General features: G+C 47.6%; 4 protein-coding genes across 4 annotated transcripts; 1 reads left to right on the top strand and 3 right to left on the bottom strand.

The window, feature by feature from the left end:
• Nucleotides 1-121: 121 nt before the first annotated feature.
• LOC117148451 (DNA repair protein XRCC2) lies at nucleotides 122-1,585 on the top strand. The gene has a single exon (XM_033315825.1). The coding sequence runs from the start codon at nucleotides 159-161 to the stop codon at nucleotides 885-887; it is 729 nt and encodes a 242-aa protein (XP_033171716.1). The 5' UTR covers nucleotides 122-158; the 3' UTR covers nucleotides 888-1,585.
• LOC117148448 (protein Wnt-5) lies at nucleotides 1,277-5,323 on the bottom strand. The gene has a single exon (XM_033315822.1). The coding sequence runs from the start codon at nucleotides 4,768-4,770 to the stop codon at nucleotides 1,762-1,764; it is 3,009 nt and encodes a 1,002-aa protein (XP_033171713.1). The 5' UTR covers nucleotides 4,771-5,323; the 3' UTR covers nucleotides 1,277-1,761.
• Nucleotides 5,324-5,779: 456 nt separating this feature from the next.
• On the bottom strand, nucleotides 5,780-12,231 carry LOC117148450 (glutathione hydrolase 1 proenzyme). Its single transcript, XM_033315824.1, has 4 exons — nucleotides 11,928-12,231; nucleotides 7,379-8,584; nucleotides 6,320-6,560; nucleotides 5,780-6,257 (listed from the first exon to the last, which is right to left on the bottom strand). Exons 1-4 carry the CDS (start codon nucleotides 11,930-11,932, stop codon nucleotides 5,970-5,972), a joined length of 1,740 nt encoding a protein of 579 aa, XP_033171715.1. The 5' UTR covers nucleotides 11,933-12,231; the 3' UTR covers nucleotides 5,780-5,969.
• Nucleotides 12,232-12,872: 641 nt separating this feature from the next.
• Nucleotides 12,873-14,788, bottom strand: LOC117148524. Its single transcript, XM_033315938.1, has 2 exons — nucleotides 14,250-14,788; nucleotides 12,873-13,852 (listed from the first exon to the last, which is right to left on the bottom strand). Exons 1-2 carry the CDS (start codon nucleotides 14,608-14,610, stop codon nucleotides 13,218-13,220), a joined length of 996 nt encoding a protein of 331 aa, XP_033171829.1. The 5' UTR covers nucleotides 14,611-14,788; the 3' UTR covers nucleotides 12,873-13,217.
• Between the last annotated feature and the right edge of the window lie 321 nt (nucleotides 14,789-15,109).

Below are 15,109 nucleotides of genomic sequence, written 5' to 3' on the forward strand. Positions count from 1 at the left end.
CGCTTGCTGCTATTGTTTAGCTATTTGATTTGCCCTAGTTCCATTTAGTATTAAATATGTTTCAGCGCTGCGCAATTCAACATTAGCTGTCATCGATAACGGCCACAATCGATAACGCCTTTGTTTACTCCAGGGCGCAAATTTGTAAATTTCACTAAATGGGCTCACGTCAACTCCACTTCGCCGTTTTTGGCTCCTGCGGCTTTGAGGCGGACACTCTGGTGGAGATCTCCGGCCCCGGGAACAGTGGCAAAAGCCTAGTGCTCCAACAGTTGGTGGCCCACTGCCTGGCGCCCTACAAATTCGGTGGTCGCCAGTGGAGCGTCCTGCTGATCAATCTGAGTCACAAGATCAACCGAGAATCTTTGGCCAAGAGCATTAGAATGGAACTGAAGGCGTACTCTGTCGGCGAAGTGGTTGCTGCGAAATGCCCCACGGAGGAGCAGCTGGCCGAGATTGCGGGCGAGTGCATGAGTCGCGTGCGATTCCTCAACTGTTTCGCGAACGATGATGTTTCCACGTCGCTAATCGACGCCCGCTACGCGATCATCAATGATCCTGGCATACAACTGGTTGCCATGGACACACTCAGCGAATTCTACTGGCTAGACGAGCCTAAGATTACCAAGAGAATGTCCATGTATCGCCACTATCGATTGCTCCAGGCGCGCCTGGAGAAGCTCTGCAAGGACGCCATCGTGTGCGGCATCTACACGGTGGAGTCTGCCTTCCTGGAGAATCGCTTTGGCGAAAACCTGCCCGAGGCTAGCATAAAGTACCATGTCAGGATGCAGAAGATTCAAAACCAGATACTCTTGAATGGACTGCCTCTGTCGTTTAGCAATGGAATTCATTTAAATACAACTATTAGCAAAGAAATTACTTAGGCATTATTGACTCAGCACAAAGTTTAAAGACTTAATTAAATAATTATTATTAATTTAATTATTAAAATGATGTTAGGAACTGATAGAAGTAAATGATTGTATATAGAGCGTACAAATTGATTAATAGGTTAAGAAAATTGTATATAGGTTAACAATTTAACTTTAAAAAAAGATTCCTTTCAGAGATTAGTAATTGAATTTGGAATTACTTCTGGATGAGAAAGTAGTCTGTGCAACTAATTAATGTAAACAAAGGTATCTATATTATCTAGATAGTTATTTATATATACATTAAAAAAGGACAATTTCCGTGATGTCTTCCTAGTTTTCCCGCTCGAATAAAGAGAATATAGCCCATATATACCTAGAAGGAAACTCTTGAGAAAAGGTCGCTTTTATGACTTATTCCATTCAGTAATATATTTAATATTATATATCAGTAATATTATCTTAATTAAAAAAAATACAACAGTTCTTTAAAATTGTGTTGAAACCTTCACTATGTTCTTTTTTGTTTTTGAAGAAGGCCAACCCTACCAGAATTATACTTAAAACTAATGATTTCTAAAAGCTATACATAAGTAAGGTGGTTTTGTTTAGCAGTTTTTTTTTCGTTTTATGTTTTTATCGTTTTCTTAGCATTTTAAGAAGAAGCAATATGGTATGGTTTGCAATTAAAATGGGGAGGGGCTTTTAAATGTTATCCGCCGATTGATTTTGGTAGTGCTTAAAAGCCGGTAAATTAGTAGAAATTATTATTAAATACAATCATTAATTTAAATGTAATTTCAATAAATAATTATCTGTTTAAATACGATTATTTTCCTTCATGGCTTAGTCACAAACATTAAGACATTCGAATTCAATCAACGCTCTATTTACATGTGTGCTCCTCGAGTACCTTCGTACAAACTTCACATTTAACCTGGCAACACCAGTGAAATTTGCAGTTGCAGCGTTCGTTAACTATAATGTTCTTCGTATTATAGCCCCGGCCGCAGCAGAGGATGGCACAGCTCTCCAGTCCCGACGAGTTTTTGTGGCACACACGTCCGTGCGTTCCCGGCCAATGCAGCGCGTAGCTATTGCGGCACCAGTCGGGACTTTCGTCTAGGTAAATAAGATCGTGAGCGGTCGGCACCTTGAATTGCAAGTCCTTGATCTGGAGGCGGCCACGCTTGTTGATCTTCACCTTGGTGGCGCCCTCGTACTTCTCGCGCAGATAGTCGCCAATCTCCCGGATGGAGGACAATTGCTGCCAGCAGGTGATCAGGCTGCAGGAGCCGGACACGCCGTGGCACTTGCACGTTATCCTGGCCTTCTTGATCACCGCCCGACGTCCGGCCTCGTTGTTGTGCAAGTTCATCAGGCTCCTGGCCTTGGCAGTGGCCGTGCTGCGCGGCAGGATGCCGCCATCCTTGTAGCTCTCCTTGATGCCGTTCCTCGGATAGGCGGGCGCATCGGCGGCGGCCCTCTGGTTTTTCCGCTTCTTCTTGCGCGGCTGCTGCTCGCCCTTGAAGAACTTGGTGTTGACAATCTCCTGCTTGATCTTCTCCTGCAGCTTGATCATCTCCTCCTCGTCTATCTTGGATGTGAGTATCTCCTTGGTGATGCGCTGCTCCAGTTCCAATAGGTGCTGATCAAAGTTCTCATTGAGTATGTGACTGTTTTCAGCCTCAGTGCTTTTTCTAACGTTTCTCACTACCAAACTCGTATCGTTTTTAGCATCTACGTTTTTGTTACGTTTAATACCTATGTTAAAAGCATTCGTGTCATCGGAATGCATGCGATTCTTGTTGATCTCCTCGCGTTTTCTCTTAACGCCACGCGTCTCGCGATTGGTTTCCTTCTCCCGCGAATCGATGAAGTCCGTGGCGAACTTGTAGGCGAACTCCAGGTTGTCGCCACAGCCGCCCCACTTCCAGTCGTCGTGGAGCTGCTTGGGCCGACTGCCGCGGGAGCAGCTGCAGGAGGCCAGTTGGCCATCCCGGCAGGCGCGAGCTATGAAGCTGGTCACCGTGGCCGCGGCCAGGGCGTGGATGAAGGCCATTTCGGGAGCGGCCAGGCTGGTCATGGGACCAAATACGGTCTCGTCGTTCGTTGTGCTGCAGTTCCAGCGGCGATTCTTGAACTGGAACTGGCACTCCTGGATGGCGGCACGGGCACCACGGCTTATGGCCGGCATCACGCTGGTGTGCTTAACACATTGCTTCTTTTGGCTGTTGCTTAGGCCTATTGCGCTATAGCAGTTATTGGGATTAAGATCGATTGTCTCCGAGTATGCGTCTGCAGTTGGAGTCGTGTCATTGTGATGACCGTTCGCGGAGCCAGCGCCTCCGTGCTCCTCCATGTTCTTGATAAGGAATTCCCTATCGCTGGCGACATCTGCCGATGTCATCACAACGTCGTGCTTAAAATAATCCGTGACGGATGTGTTGTTCTCCATGGATACCTTAATATAGTCTGGCATGATTTTCCTACTACTACTACTACTACTACTACTAATGCTGGGCTGCGAGCGTTCGACTCGCGAAAGCAACTCCCCATCCGATCCCTCGGAGGATACTTTAAAGGAGTCTGGAATCTCGATTGATACGGCAAATCTCTTCGTATTGTTAATCGTCTGTATGATGGGCTCGAATCGGGGCTGCATGTACTGCGACTGGCCGCGGAACCACTCGTCCCGCTCCCGCTGCCGCTGCTGCTCCTCCCGCCGCCGTTGACGTATGCACTTCGGGGACTCGGGATTACGCAGGCAAGGTGGTCGCTTTGTTGTGCGCACAGGCGATCCCGCCTTGGGCTGGTTTATCGATGGACTGCGATCCGCTTCGATTGAGGTCTCCGTGGAGAGTGTCTCGTTGAGCAGAATCACCTGGGGCTCGCTGGGATTCTTCTGGCCATGGCTGCTACCGCCGGCCGCTGGATGGGAGTCGGTATCTGTTGGTTTAAGAAGGGATTGATTATTCGCTAGTTCCTCGTTCTGATAGTAGCCACCAATCGGCTGCTCTCCGGGATTGTAAGCTGCTCCTCCTACGCCGCCGCCGCCATCGGGCACGGGCACCTTGGGTGTTGGTGGGGCTATGGGCGCGGAATACTGATGAATCGGCCGCTGGGGCCGCTTGGGATTGGGGGGCGAACCGCCAGCTCCCGATGTCTTGGCCTTGTCCTTTTGCAGGCTCGGGAATTTGACGAATTTCGACTCGAAGTTGGAATTGGTCTTGGTCATGTTGTGCAAGAAGAGTATGTGCTTCTTCAGGTCATCGATGTTGGACGTGGGATCCCCCTCGACCTGGGCCAGAGGCGAGGGCACAATGGTCGAGATGGCTTTAGCGTTCGGCTGCGAAGCGGAGGGACTCGGTGTGGTGGCCGACCAGCGTGGATCGGGCGATATATTCTTGAGCGCCATCGGCACTATGAACTTGCGATCCTCGTCGGTAAGGCTGGCTGGCAGGCCATTCTCGTCGGTATCCTCGTCGAGCAGGATTATCTGCTTCTGATCCATCTCCTCCTGTATCGGGTGAATGGGGCGAGATGTAATGTTGTTCGGCCTATCGAATACCAGTCTCTTGGTGAGATCGGCCTTAACGAAGCCAGTCTCCGAGTCCCGCAGGTCCACTGGCTTTATGAACGTCCCGAGCTTGCGTAGGCCCTCTTGGTGCATATTGGCCTGCTCGTCCTTGGTCATGTTCAGTGGTATGCTGGAGTTGGCCAGCTGCTCCACCTGGTTGCCAAACTCGATGAAGGGGGACTTGAGGCCGAGGTATATCCATGTCGGCACTCCTTGCAACCCAACTGTGGCATATGCCCCTCTCGCGGTTAAGTGCAACATACACACTGCACGCAAGAGCCACAATAGAAAGTGCCTTTTTCTGTAGCAACTCATTATCGCTATGAGTATGTGTATTCCTATTCCTGTTCCTCTTACTATTACTATTACAGTATCACTAGTACTGTTACTAGTACTATTGTTACTCCTATTATTATTCCTTCTCGTTCGTTTCAGTGCGATTCCATTCAAGACGATTCAGTTCGATTCAACTCGATTCGATTGAATTCGATTCGATTCGATTCGATTCGGTTCGGTTCAGCTGATGCGATGTGATTTTGTGATTTGATTGGATTTCATTTGATTCGACTCGACTTGATTTGATGTTGAACGAAATGAAGGAATGAAAAATGTTTTTCGATAACACTAGAAAATCGATTGGCTGCTGGCTGAATTTCCTTGAGTCCACGAATCTGCCGTAAATATTGTGATTAGCTGCTCGCTATAGGCTGCCAGTTCATGCGCTCGCTGAGAATTTGTAAAATAACAAAATGAGAACTGGATTTGTGCATAGTATGTATGTATACAATCAACCACAACCGCATCATGCACGAACGAAACTCGCGACGAAGTAATCCACCCTCAACGACAAATTGTAAACAACTGAAGAACTCGTTCGGTTCGGCATTTAAGTCTTTCGTGGTAACAAACGCAGTCGAAAATGAAAATGTTGCCCAGCCAGCAGACCCACCACCACCACCATACACATTTTCACTTCACCCCGCCGCATGTTGTGCAACATGTTGCAGACGACGCAACGCGACGCACAGCGACGAACGATTCCCCATCGACGAACTCGTGTCCTTTTTTTTTGGAAAATCCTGCCTCCATTCGCGCGGAAATTCGAGGTACATTGTAACCACTTTTCACGCCCACTCTTCTTTGAATATCTGCTTACTAGGTACAAGATGTACAGTGCAGTATTCCAGGAAGCAACTTCATCCCTACCTACGGTACAATTTAGTCTTGACCATCCACGGCTTAGTACCCAGCCCCAACAAAAACTGGCCCATCCAAAAAATTATAATTTGTGTTCACTAATCCACCTCGAATAATAGATACCTAGTTTACTCCGGAAAAAGGATAACAAAAAATCCGTTTATTTGGATATATCGGGCACTCACAGCCTGGTGGTTATGTACATAAAAAAGGAATTTTCGAAAACACTCTCTATTCGAAATACTGGCAAACATTGCTCGCAGGCCTCGGCTCATGCGACTTACGGACTAGGTTAAATAAATAAAATCACACGCTTCCTAATGCTGCATCTTGTTGGTTTTGGCCAGAGTGAGGGAGCTGCCGATGCGACGGCGATCGAAGAAGGGCTCCGGCTGCTCCAGCGCCCCAATGGCGGTCACTGCTGCGAAGCTGGAGCCGGCGGGCTCCTCGTACATCTCGTGGCCCACCTGCTTGAGGTAGTCGGTGACGCTGCTGTCCACCTCTTGCTCGTAGCTCACGCGCATGGGAGCCAACTGGTGGTGCAGTCGGCCATTGTTCACGGCAGCCGTGAGGCTCTCCTTGCGTAGCAGGTACTTCATGATCACCTGATGGACAAGAACCTCAATTATAATTATATGCTTAAGGGGGATCAACGCCAAGTGCTTACAGCTGCCACGCTGCTGGTGATGCGAGTGCCACCTGCCGCTCCGACCAGCAGACGTACATTGCCATCCTGGTCGACAATAATGCACGGACTCATCGAGGACATGGGACGCTTGCCGGGATAAATGTAGTTGGCCGGCGAGGCGGGCACGCCGAAGCCATTGATCACGCCCGGCGTGGAGAAGTCGTCCATCTCGTCGTTCAGGATGATTCCCGTCTGGGTGGAAGCCACCTTGGAGCCGAAACTGAAAAGGGTTTATATGTGAGTATAGGTACTATATAGTTTAAAGTTAAAAGCGCGAATTTTTGAGCCGCACTTTCCTAGGACTTAGTGCGGGCTCGAACCCGACCTTATAATATTGGTATATGGGAAAACCGCTATTCTAAACCACTATTTACACACAAATACAACAGATTTTTCGGTGATAGCCCATTGTAAGCCTTTGTGTGTAGACAATTTTTGGACCTCCTTACACCTTTACCTGCTTACTTTATCTGCAGCATTTGCAAGTCAATTAAAAACCCTGAACGATGGCCAGCTCGTTGAGAATCAACAACTTCGTAGCTAGCGACACAAATTGGTTTCTCCGCCAAGGTGAAAACCAAGAGTTTCCCCTGTTTTTCAAATGTGTGTGTTTGTCAATCGAACCTGCAACTTCGATTCAAAGGCATGGTGGAAAAGGCGAATGTTAATATATGTGTGTGCACCGCTCACATGCACTGTTTTGTTTTTGGGAGAGAACTCTCACCACTCTTGCTGTTGCTTCGCACATGTTGGGCATGGTGAAAAGTGTCATCTGGCTTCCAACATGGTTGCGCACAAGTTCGGTCTGACCAAATGGTGTCTCTACACTGGGAAAAAATGTGCGAGCATTTTCCGTTTGCTTGCAATTAAAATAAATTTCAAAAGAATTGTTTTGAGTTGACATATCCTTAAACAGATTATTGAAATTCCATTAAGAATTCCATCAATCCCTAAATATCAACCTAAATTCCTATACCCATCCTATGTTCGTAATCCTTTATCCTTAAACACTAAATACGAAATTCTATTGACACTTACTAGGTATTGATGGTACTGGTGATGGACACGGCGTCTCCATTGGTGGCCAAGACATTCATGTGGGCGGTGCCATGGTCCTCCTCCACGGTGAAGTTGGCGCCATAGTAGAGGTAGTCCTGCGAAGTGCTATTGTCGTGGATCAGCTTCCTGACGCTCTCCAGGAACTCCGGCTTGAGCATCTCCTCCAGGGTTGCATTGATGGACGCGGCGCTCACGGGATCGGCATACAGATCACCCAGATTGGTGCGCTGGCCATAGGAGTGCTTGAAGGCTTCCACCGCGCGCTGCCAGTAGATCGGCTCGTCTTCCGTATAGAGATCGGCCATCAGGTTGAGGATGAAGGCCAGAACGGGTCCGCTGCTGGGCATGGGCGTGGAGTAGAGCGTGTACGTGCCACTCACATGGGCCGACACGTGTCCATCGCTCTCCCAGCGCACCGTGTAGTCGCGCAAGTCCTGCTCCGTGATGATGCCGCCCATCTTCTGGATGTCCTCGACGAACTTGCGACCCGTCTCGCCGCCATCGTAGAACTCCTTGGCTCCATTCTCGGCAATCCGCTGCAGCGTGTCGGCCAGCGCGGGACGCTTCATGTAGTCGCCCTCCAAGTGTGGTTGTCCAGTTGAGTTGAGGAACACGGCCGAGAGCCCGGGATCCGCCTTAATGTTCTCCAGCTTGGACTGGATGGCGGAGGCCAGATAGCGCGACACAACATGGCCCTCGCGGGCCAGCTTAATGGACGGCTCGAAGAGGCGTTTCCAGGGCAGGATGCCATGGCGGCGATGCATCTCCCAGTAGCCAAGAATCTCGCCGGGCACCGCACCCGATTTGGCGCCCGTAATCAACGTCTCGCCCACGAACATGTCCTTGTGCGCGGCCGCCGGTGCCGATTCCCTGGCAATCACCGTCTCCACCTTGCGGCTACTCCGCGTGTATATGGTGGCCACGAAGCCACCGCCAATGCCCATGGAGTGCGGCAACAGCAGGCCCTCGCACAGCAGCGTGGCAATGGCGGCATCCACGGCGGAACCGCCATCGGTCAGCATTTCACCGCCGACCGCAGCACATCCGATGCCATTGGACACCACGGCTCCGCTGATGTACAGCGCATCCCGATTCTTCAGGCCGAAGACCAGGCCCAGGGTCAACGCCGTCACCATGAGGGCACCCAGCAGTAGCCATAGCAGCAGCTTCTTGCTCCACACAATCCTGCAAGTTGGGAATCTCATTAGAATCAGTCAATCAACAGATGCGATCGCGATCTCAAAACTGGCCCTCAAAACTGAAGAGCTCGAGGACCTGGTCGAGTGGAGCGGTGGAGCGGCGGTGTCGATTAGCTTTGATTTGGACGCCGCTATCGGAAATCAGCCAGTCCGCCGAGTCACTCGCGGGCAGGCCGGCTCGACACGGTGATACCCTACTTTTCGATTTACGAACTAGGTGAAGGCAAAGAAGCTCTTCGCGAACTGCTAGTAATTCTAAAAGTTGGAAGTTCTAGAGGCAAATCTTCTGCTGAAATGAGATACATGCTACTAACATATCCACAAGATACAACTGAAGAAGAGCTTAACTGGCTTATATACCACTATTATACCTTGAATAATTCATAATATTTATATATTTAAGAGTAAGTCATAAATATAAATAGGAGTCTAAACTAATGGCTATACTTGAATTATGTGAGTAAAAAAGATCCAAGCAGAGATTATATAAGATTTATAATGGTCACGATGGCCCGAAGTAAACAAAGTGTGAGATTAGAATAGAACGGTCTCCAGACCCCTTTTATCTGCCAACTTGATAGCCTGGATCGTAATCTCCTTGCATGGACACTAGGGCCCAGTTAAATCAAATTAGCCGAATCATTGCGATCGATCTATCTGGAAAGCAGTTGAATGAAATCAGCTATCTGCAGATTCAGTAGCTGCCCACTATAAAGGCTACCCACAATCTGTGGCCGGTGAGTGATTGCCCCGCTGGGTGGAGTGTCCCATGACAAAGGGATATTCGTAGCTCCGTGGCGCAGTCATGTCCACGTACCGGATGAGTCCGGACATATACCTTCCACCATCTGTCCGGGGCGAGGGTGACGACTTATCGGCAGTGGAAGTGGAGTGCCCAAGTCTTCGATAACGGGCCATAAAAATGCCAAACAGAGATCGTAAAACTCAAGCGCTATTAACGGGCAATTTTCTATAATTAACGTAGATTTCTCCGGGGGGAAAGTAGCAAGTACTTCGATCGACGCCGAAAAATGCGTCCTCCGCATTCGCGATCCCAAATATTTCGATCGATTATCGCGCTCCGTCTGCAGATTAAGATCCCCTCAAGGGCCATCGCTTGCAAATCCACGTCGAATTTATGCTGCGTCATCCGGTACGGTAAACCAACTGGATCTGCATATTATTATTATATGTGCGGTTATCGTTCGACGATAAGATTCGGTTTCATTCAGGCACTCTCGCTCCTTGTTACTTCACCTTTAATGGGTTTACAACCATCGGTAGCATGGTGCTGCCTCCAATTGATCGGCAATTGAGCCGCCCGCCGCCAACAGGTGCCATTGGCTGCTCGGGATTATAGCCCCTTTATCCGCCTTTATCATTATGGGCTTTTGCGGAATTTCCAAGTCGAGAAACCGTTGGCCGTAAAAGTTTATGGAGATGTTCTTTGAACCGATAGAGAATAAAAATTCCGAAATATTCCCAAAACACTTGCGAGTGCACTCGATTCTGAAGCGATCTTTAAACAACTGATAAAAAGTGATCAAACTGTTTTCACGGAACTCAAGTGCTGCTGTTGGTTATATGACAAAGTACCCATGCCACATATATATATTACGGATGGCATCTCTTTTTCGGAGCTGAAAGCCTCCTGCTCCGATATCTAGTGATCTCCGGAATGCTGACATCGTTTAATTACCCAAGATCTCCGATCTGCGACAAACAAACAGTTTCAATCAGAAAACAGCCAGCACATTTCCATTTATCAGTGCTTTATTTTTTTTTTTTTTGTTTTTTCTCCCCGGCGAATGTGCCCCGTCATCAAAATCGAATCGTGTCTGCCGCGGAGCTCGAAGATAAGTCAGTGACGTTGCCGGGAGGAACGAAAGTCATCCTTGGCCGATTGGCGGCAGGTGCGGATCGGATGGGTTCTACGGCGATAGGCCAGTGTCGGATGAAGTGGAAGTGGGAGTACGTATGTATACCCGGTCATTTACAGCGATAATTGCGCTGGGGTTTCTCACGAATTATGCAAAATACCGACAGGGGGGATTTCTCGGCTGGAAACCAGTTTCCCCACAGTCGTTTGCTAATCATTATATGCCCATAATAGTCGCATTTCAATGAATTCAATGACACTGCCTTCGCGGGGGTCGCAGGCCCCCAAAAAACCAAAAAAAATTCACTGGCATGTGATATCCCAATCTTATCGCCCCGCATATCCATAAACTGCACCGGCTGTCAATGATCCCCGCTGAGAATGAGCGGGCCCGAAGAATTCGCGTGTTTCCTCTGCGGGCGCCATAAACTTCAGCATGCCCATTATAGCTGACCGTATCTGAGCCATATCTGAGCCGTGTACTATACTATATCTTATGGGGCGTCGTAAAGCGGGGCAATCAAGCGCTAAACCCGCTAATTGCCCACATTCGACAGTTTTGATAAACTGTCTTGGAACGAACGCGTTGCCATGGATATGACGCATTTCGGGTGTCCTGAGATTGGCCCACAACAGAGGCGGTCACAAAACTAGCACCAGTTGGATATTTCGATGTGTGCAAATTACTTAACGATACTCAACAATTACACTGCAAATGGGCAGATTTGCTGATATATCTTATCTGACACGATCTGGGGTGTTGGCTTTCCCACCCAATGCTACTTGCGACATGCGGCTTAAATAATGGGGCAACTTAATTGCGGGCAGCAGAGATACTGATCTCGATCTTTCAACTTGCTTAACGCCAAATGTCTAATACCTAATACCTGAAGTGACTAAATGATTAGTTGTGCTTTTTTATACGTTTTGTGTTTACACAAGTGCACAAATAATAATAATAATAATCGGTTTGGTGCCGATTTTGTGCTGGCAAAAACGTAAAACTTTGAAACTGGACTGACTGGCGGAATCAAAAGTTATTAAAAAAAAACAAAAACAAAAAAAAAGCTCTACGAGTAATAATTTCTCTATTAGGCTGTTTTCAAAGCCATTGCAAATTAAAGATTTGTGTCCAATTTGAAAACACTGTTTTGGTTTCGCATCGAATTTGCACAGTTTGCGAGTCGGCGAGTTAATTGTGATTTCACTGTCAAGGTCTGCCGCACTTTAGATATCGATATGGGCTTATTAAATTAGTGGTATACAGGGTATATACTCTTAACTCGAAGCCAATGTTATGGTTTAATATGATCCCAGAGTTGGATATCGGAGATATCTAAAAAATGTGTGGGAACTCTGCCACTTTACATGCAAGATCCTGTTGGTTCGAGTTACAGAGTCCCCACTGTACACCGATTGCATCTACCGTTGCTTTCTTGTCCATTCTTACCTCATTGTCCTCGTTTTGCTATGGCGAATTTGGTATAATATCGGCGAGCTGAGCCGGAATAATTTGGTCGCCTTGGCCACGAAACACACAGAGCGGCACAGAAACACAGAAAAACAAAGAGTCGCGAAAGGCACGGAAAAAAATATATATGAACAACAGCGGACAGATGTGCTCTTCTATGTTCTCCAAAGGCCTCCGACGACAGACAGTCCCACCAAGATTCCGTTCGATTCCAGCAGCTCCCGCCTGCGACCACCAGCACCTGTTGCGATCGACTGATGGCTCCGATCCGCCCGAGTCGCCGCTCATCGCCTATCTTGTATTCCCTGCACACGACCCACTACCGCCAGCGTCGCCGCAAGCGCGAAAGAGATAGCGCACAGAAACTTTGAGCTTGACCGCCAAAGCTCGGCACGGAATGGAACGGTAAACTTATAAACGCTAAGGCATGGCAAGGTAGCGCCGGTGACGCAACGGACGTGCGTGCAGTCAGCGTCTTTGAGCGAATGTATCGGTGCACAGCTATCGTATCGATTGCACGAGCTGAGTATCGAAAGGTTTCTGTAACACTTCGATATCATTCGTTTAATAAGCTTTTACGTTTTCACACTTTTTATGTTACGTGGAGATCTCGGGAACTACAAAAGCTAGAAGATTGATAGAAAGAGTGTACATTCTTGGTAATCCGCCTAAGTTTGCTTTTGAAATTGGAAGATATATTAATATCAATATCAATATGCCAAAAAATTGCCACTTACATATTAGATATTAGATAGTCGACAACAGAGGAAGCGATTTCTCATCGATTTTTTCGATGAATTCAAAAATATATCTATTTTAGTATGTTATTATGCTATTAATGCCTCAATGGATTAGGATTCTTTTACCTTTCCGCCAAAAGTATCTAAGAAATAACAACTCATTCAGTTTAGTTTACATGTTTAATTATTTTCAATACACTTGCATCAGCGTGCTGGGGACTCTCAATTTAGCTTTATTTGACCGTCGTATGTGGAGTGTGACTATTCAACGCCAGTGTGTGCTTCGGTCATCAGAACAGGTGAGTCTCCCCCTAATCGTATCACTGTGCTCAATTCAATAGCCTACTTCTAATAATTTTGCCTTCGATTCTACAAATTTTGATGATCGTGGTAAGCAAATCAGCAAGACAGTTGAGTGGCATACGCTACACTTGACAATTTTCCCTTCTTTTCTATGGATTCTCCTGGTGTTTGGAAGCAAGCGTTGTTTCTGCTTACAGTTTCTGGTGGAGATTGGCGATGAGGACGACTAGCGCCAGCGCTCGTGCACCGCCGACTCCCGCATGATAATCTTGTGGAGCTTCTCCTGCTGGGTCATCTGATCCTGCTGGTTGGTGGCGCTGTTTCCCTGCTGGTGAACCGGCTGCTGCGCCCGCTGGAAGTTGGGCAGCGGCGCCTTCTTCTCGTGCGCCAGCTCCGTGAAGGCCAGCTTGCGGCGCTGCTGCGGCGGTATCTTCTTGCAGTAGCTCAGCAGGTGGATGTGCAGCGTGCGCTCCAGGTCGAAGGAGCGGTCGCAGTACTTGCACAGATGGACGGTGGTCAGGGTGGTGCAGCTCTGCCGCGGTCGCCGTCCCCGGAAGCGCACCTTGAAGTCGTCGTCGTGGGTGTGCCGGTGGGCGCCCAGCAGCGACCGGATGTGGAACTTGGCCCCGCACACGCCGCACGAGTACCTGGGCAGCTGCTGGTCCGCGGCATAGCTGCTCAGCGGCTTCAGCTGCAGTCGGCCAAACGCTCCGCCCTGATACTCCACGCCATCCCCTTCAGCTTGGTTGGGCCTCGTCGCTCCGCTGGAGGCTTGCTGGGCGGCCATTATGGCTTCCATTTCCGCCGCCTCGGCCTCGTAGTTCCGGGGCGTAAGGCCATTGCGACGAGGAGATAGCAATACTGTTGGAGAGTTAAGTGGGGTAGTGGGGGAGTTAATTGGTCAAGTCCTGCTCTATATGAGATTTTCAATTAATAACACTTTTAATATTCTTTATAACGATTCTTATGAGTTTCATTAATCAGTTAGCTACCGTATACCAAATTCGGTGTTAGTAGCTTTAATAAGACCCAAGATCATGTAGAAAACAGGTGCCCAAATCGATGATATATTATAAGTTACAATGGTAACCGTTGTTTTAAAATTAATTCCACTTGAAACTTATGTTTCGTGATTCTTATGAGTATAATTAACCCAAAACCTACTGTATACCAAATTTGGTGTCTCTAGTTTGAATAATTCCCAAGATCATATAGATAGGTGGTTCCCAAATCGATGTTATATGTATTTGTAACTTACGATTGCAACTGCTGCGTCTTCTGTTTTCGTAGTTGTAAGTCTTCTCCAGCGGCGAACTCTCCTCCTCGTCGGGCTCTTCCTGGGCTTGACCATGCACCAGATTCCTCTTGCTGCGCCTGCGACGCTGACCAGCCATGCTCGATCCTTCCCTCCCTGATGCTCCGCCTGCGCCCGCCGTGCTTCGCATGGCCGCCCGAGTGGATGCACTGGCTCTGTTCGACTCGGACAGGTAGATCAGCTTGCGCTCCACCGCCCTGCGCGCGTTCTCCACCTGCGCCTCCACGAATTCCTGCGGCTGAGTCCTGGCGCATCCGCCCCGCTTGGCGCGCTTGACCTTGATGGGCTTATTCGGCTTGTTCATCTCGTGTGTGTGTGCGTGTGTGTTTGTGTATGTGTGCGTGTCTTATTAATTTCCAATGTTATTTGTTTAATTTCAGTTTGAAATCAGTCGGTGTCGAAGGAATACTGAATCTAAGGGTAACGCTTAAATATATAGCAATGAAACTAAGCAACTGGCCTGCTGGGCAGAGGAATTTTAAATGTTGAAGTGGAAAGCTTTATCCACTTCTATTTTGCATGACAAATTATTATTTTTTACAATTATTATTGTATTTTCAATTAAAAGCTTCTAAAATAATTCAACATTCGTTATTTAAAAAAAAAAAGATTTTATTAAGTGATGATATTGTGATATATATGATGATGATATATCTAATGATTTTTAATAATTTAATAGATAAGGTAGTGTTGTAATGGAATTAACTTATTTGAACTTGGTTAAACCAAAAACAAACAAGATAAACTTTACTACTCATTAAGGGCATGAACATTTAAATATAAATTAAAATATTTTTATAATA

This window comes from Drosophila mauritiana, chromosome X, assembly GCF_004382145.1.
Source record: "Drosophila mauritiana strain mau12 chromosome X, ASM438214v1, whole genome shotgun sequence".
Taxonomy (NCBI): domain Eukaryota; kingdom Metazoa; phylum Arthropoda; class Insecta; order Diptera; family Drosophilidae; genus Drosophila; species Drosophila mauritiana.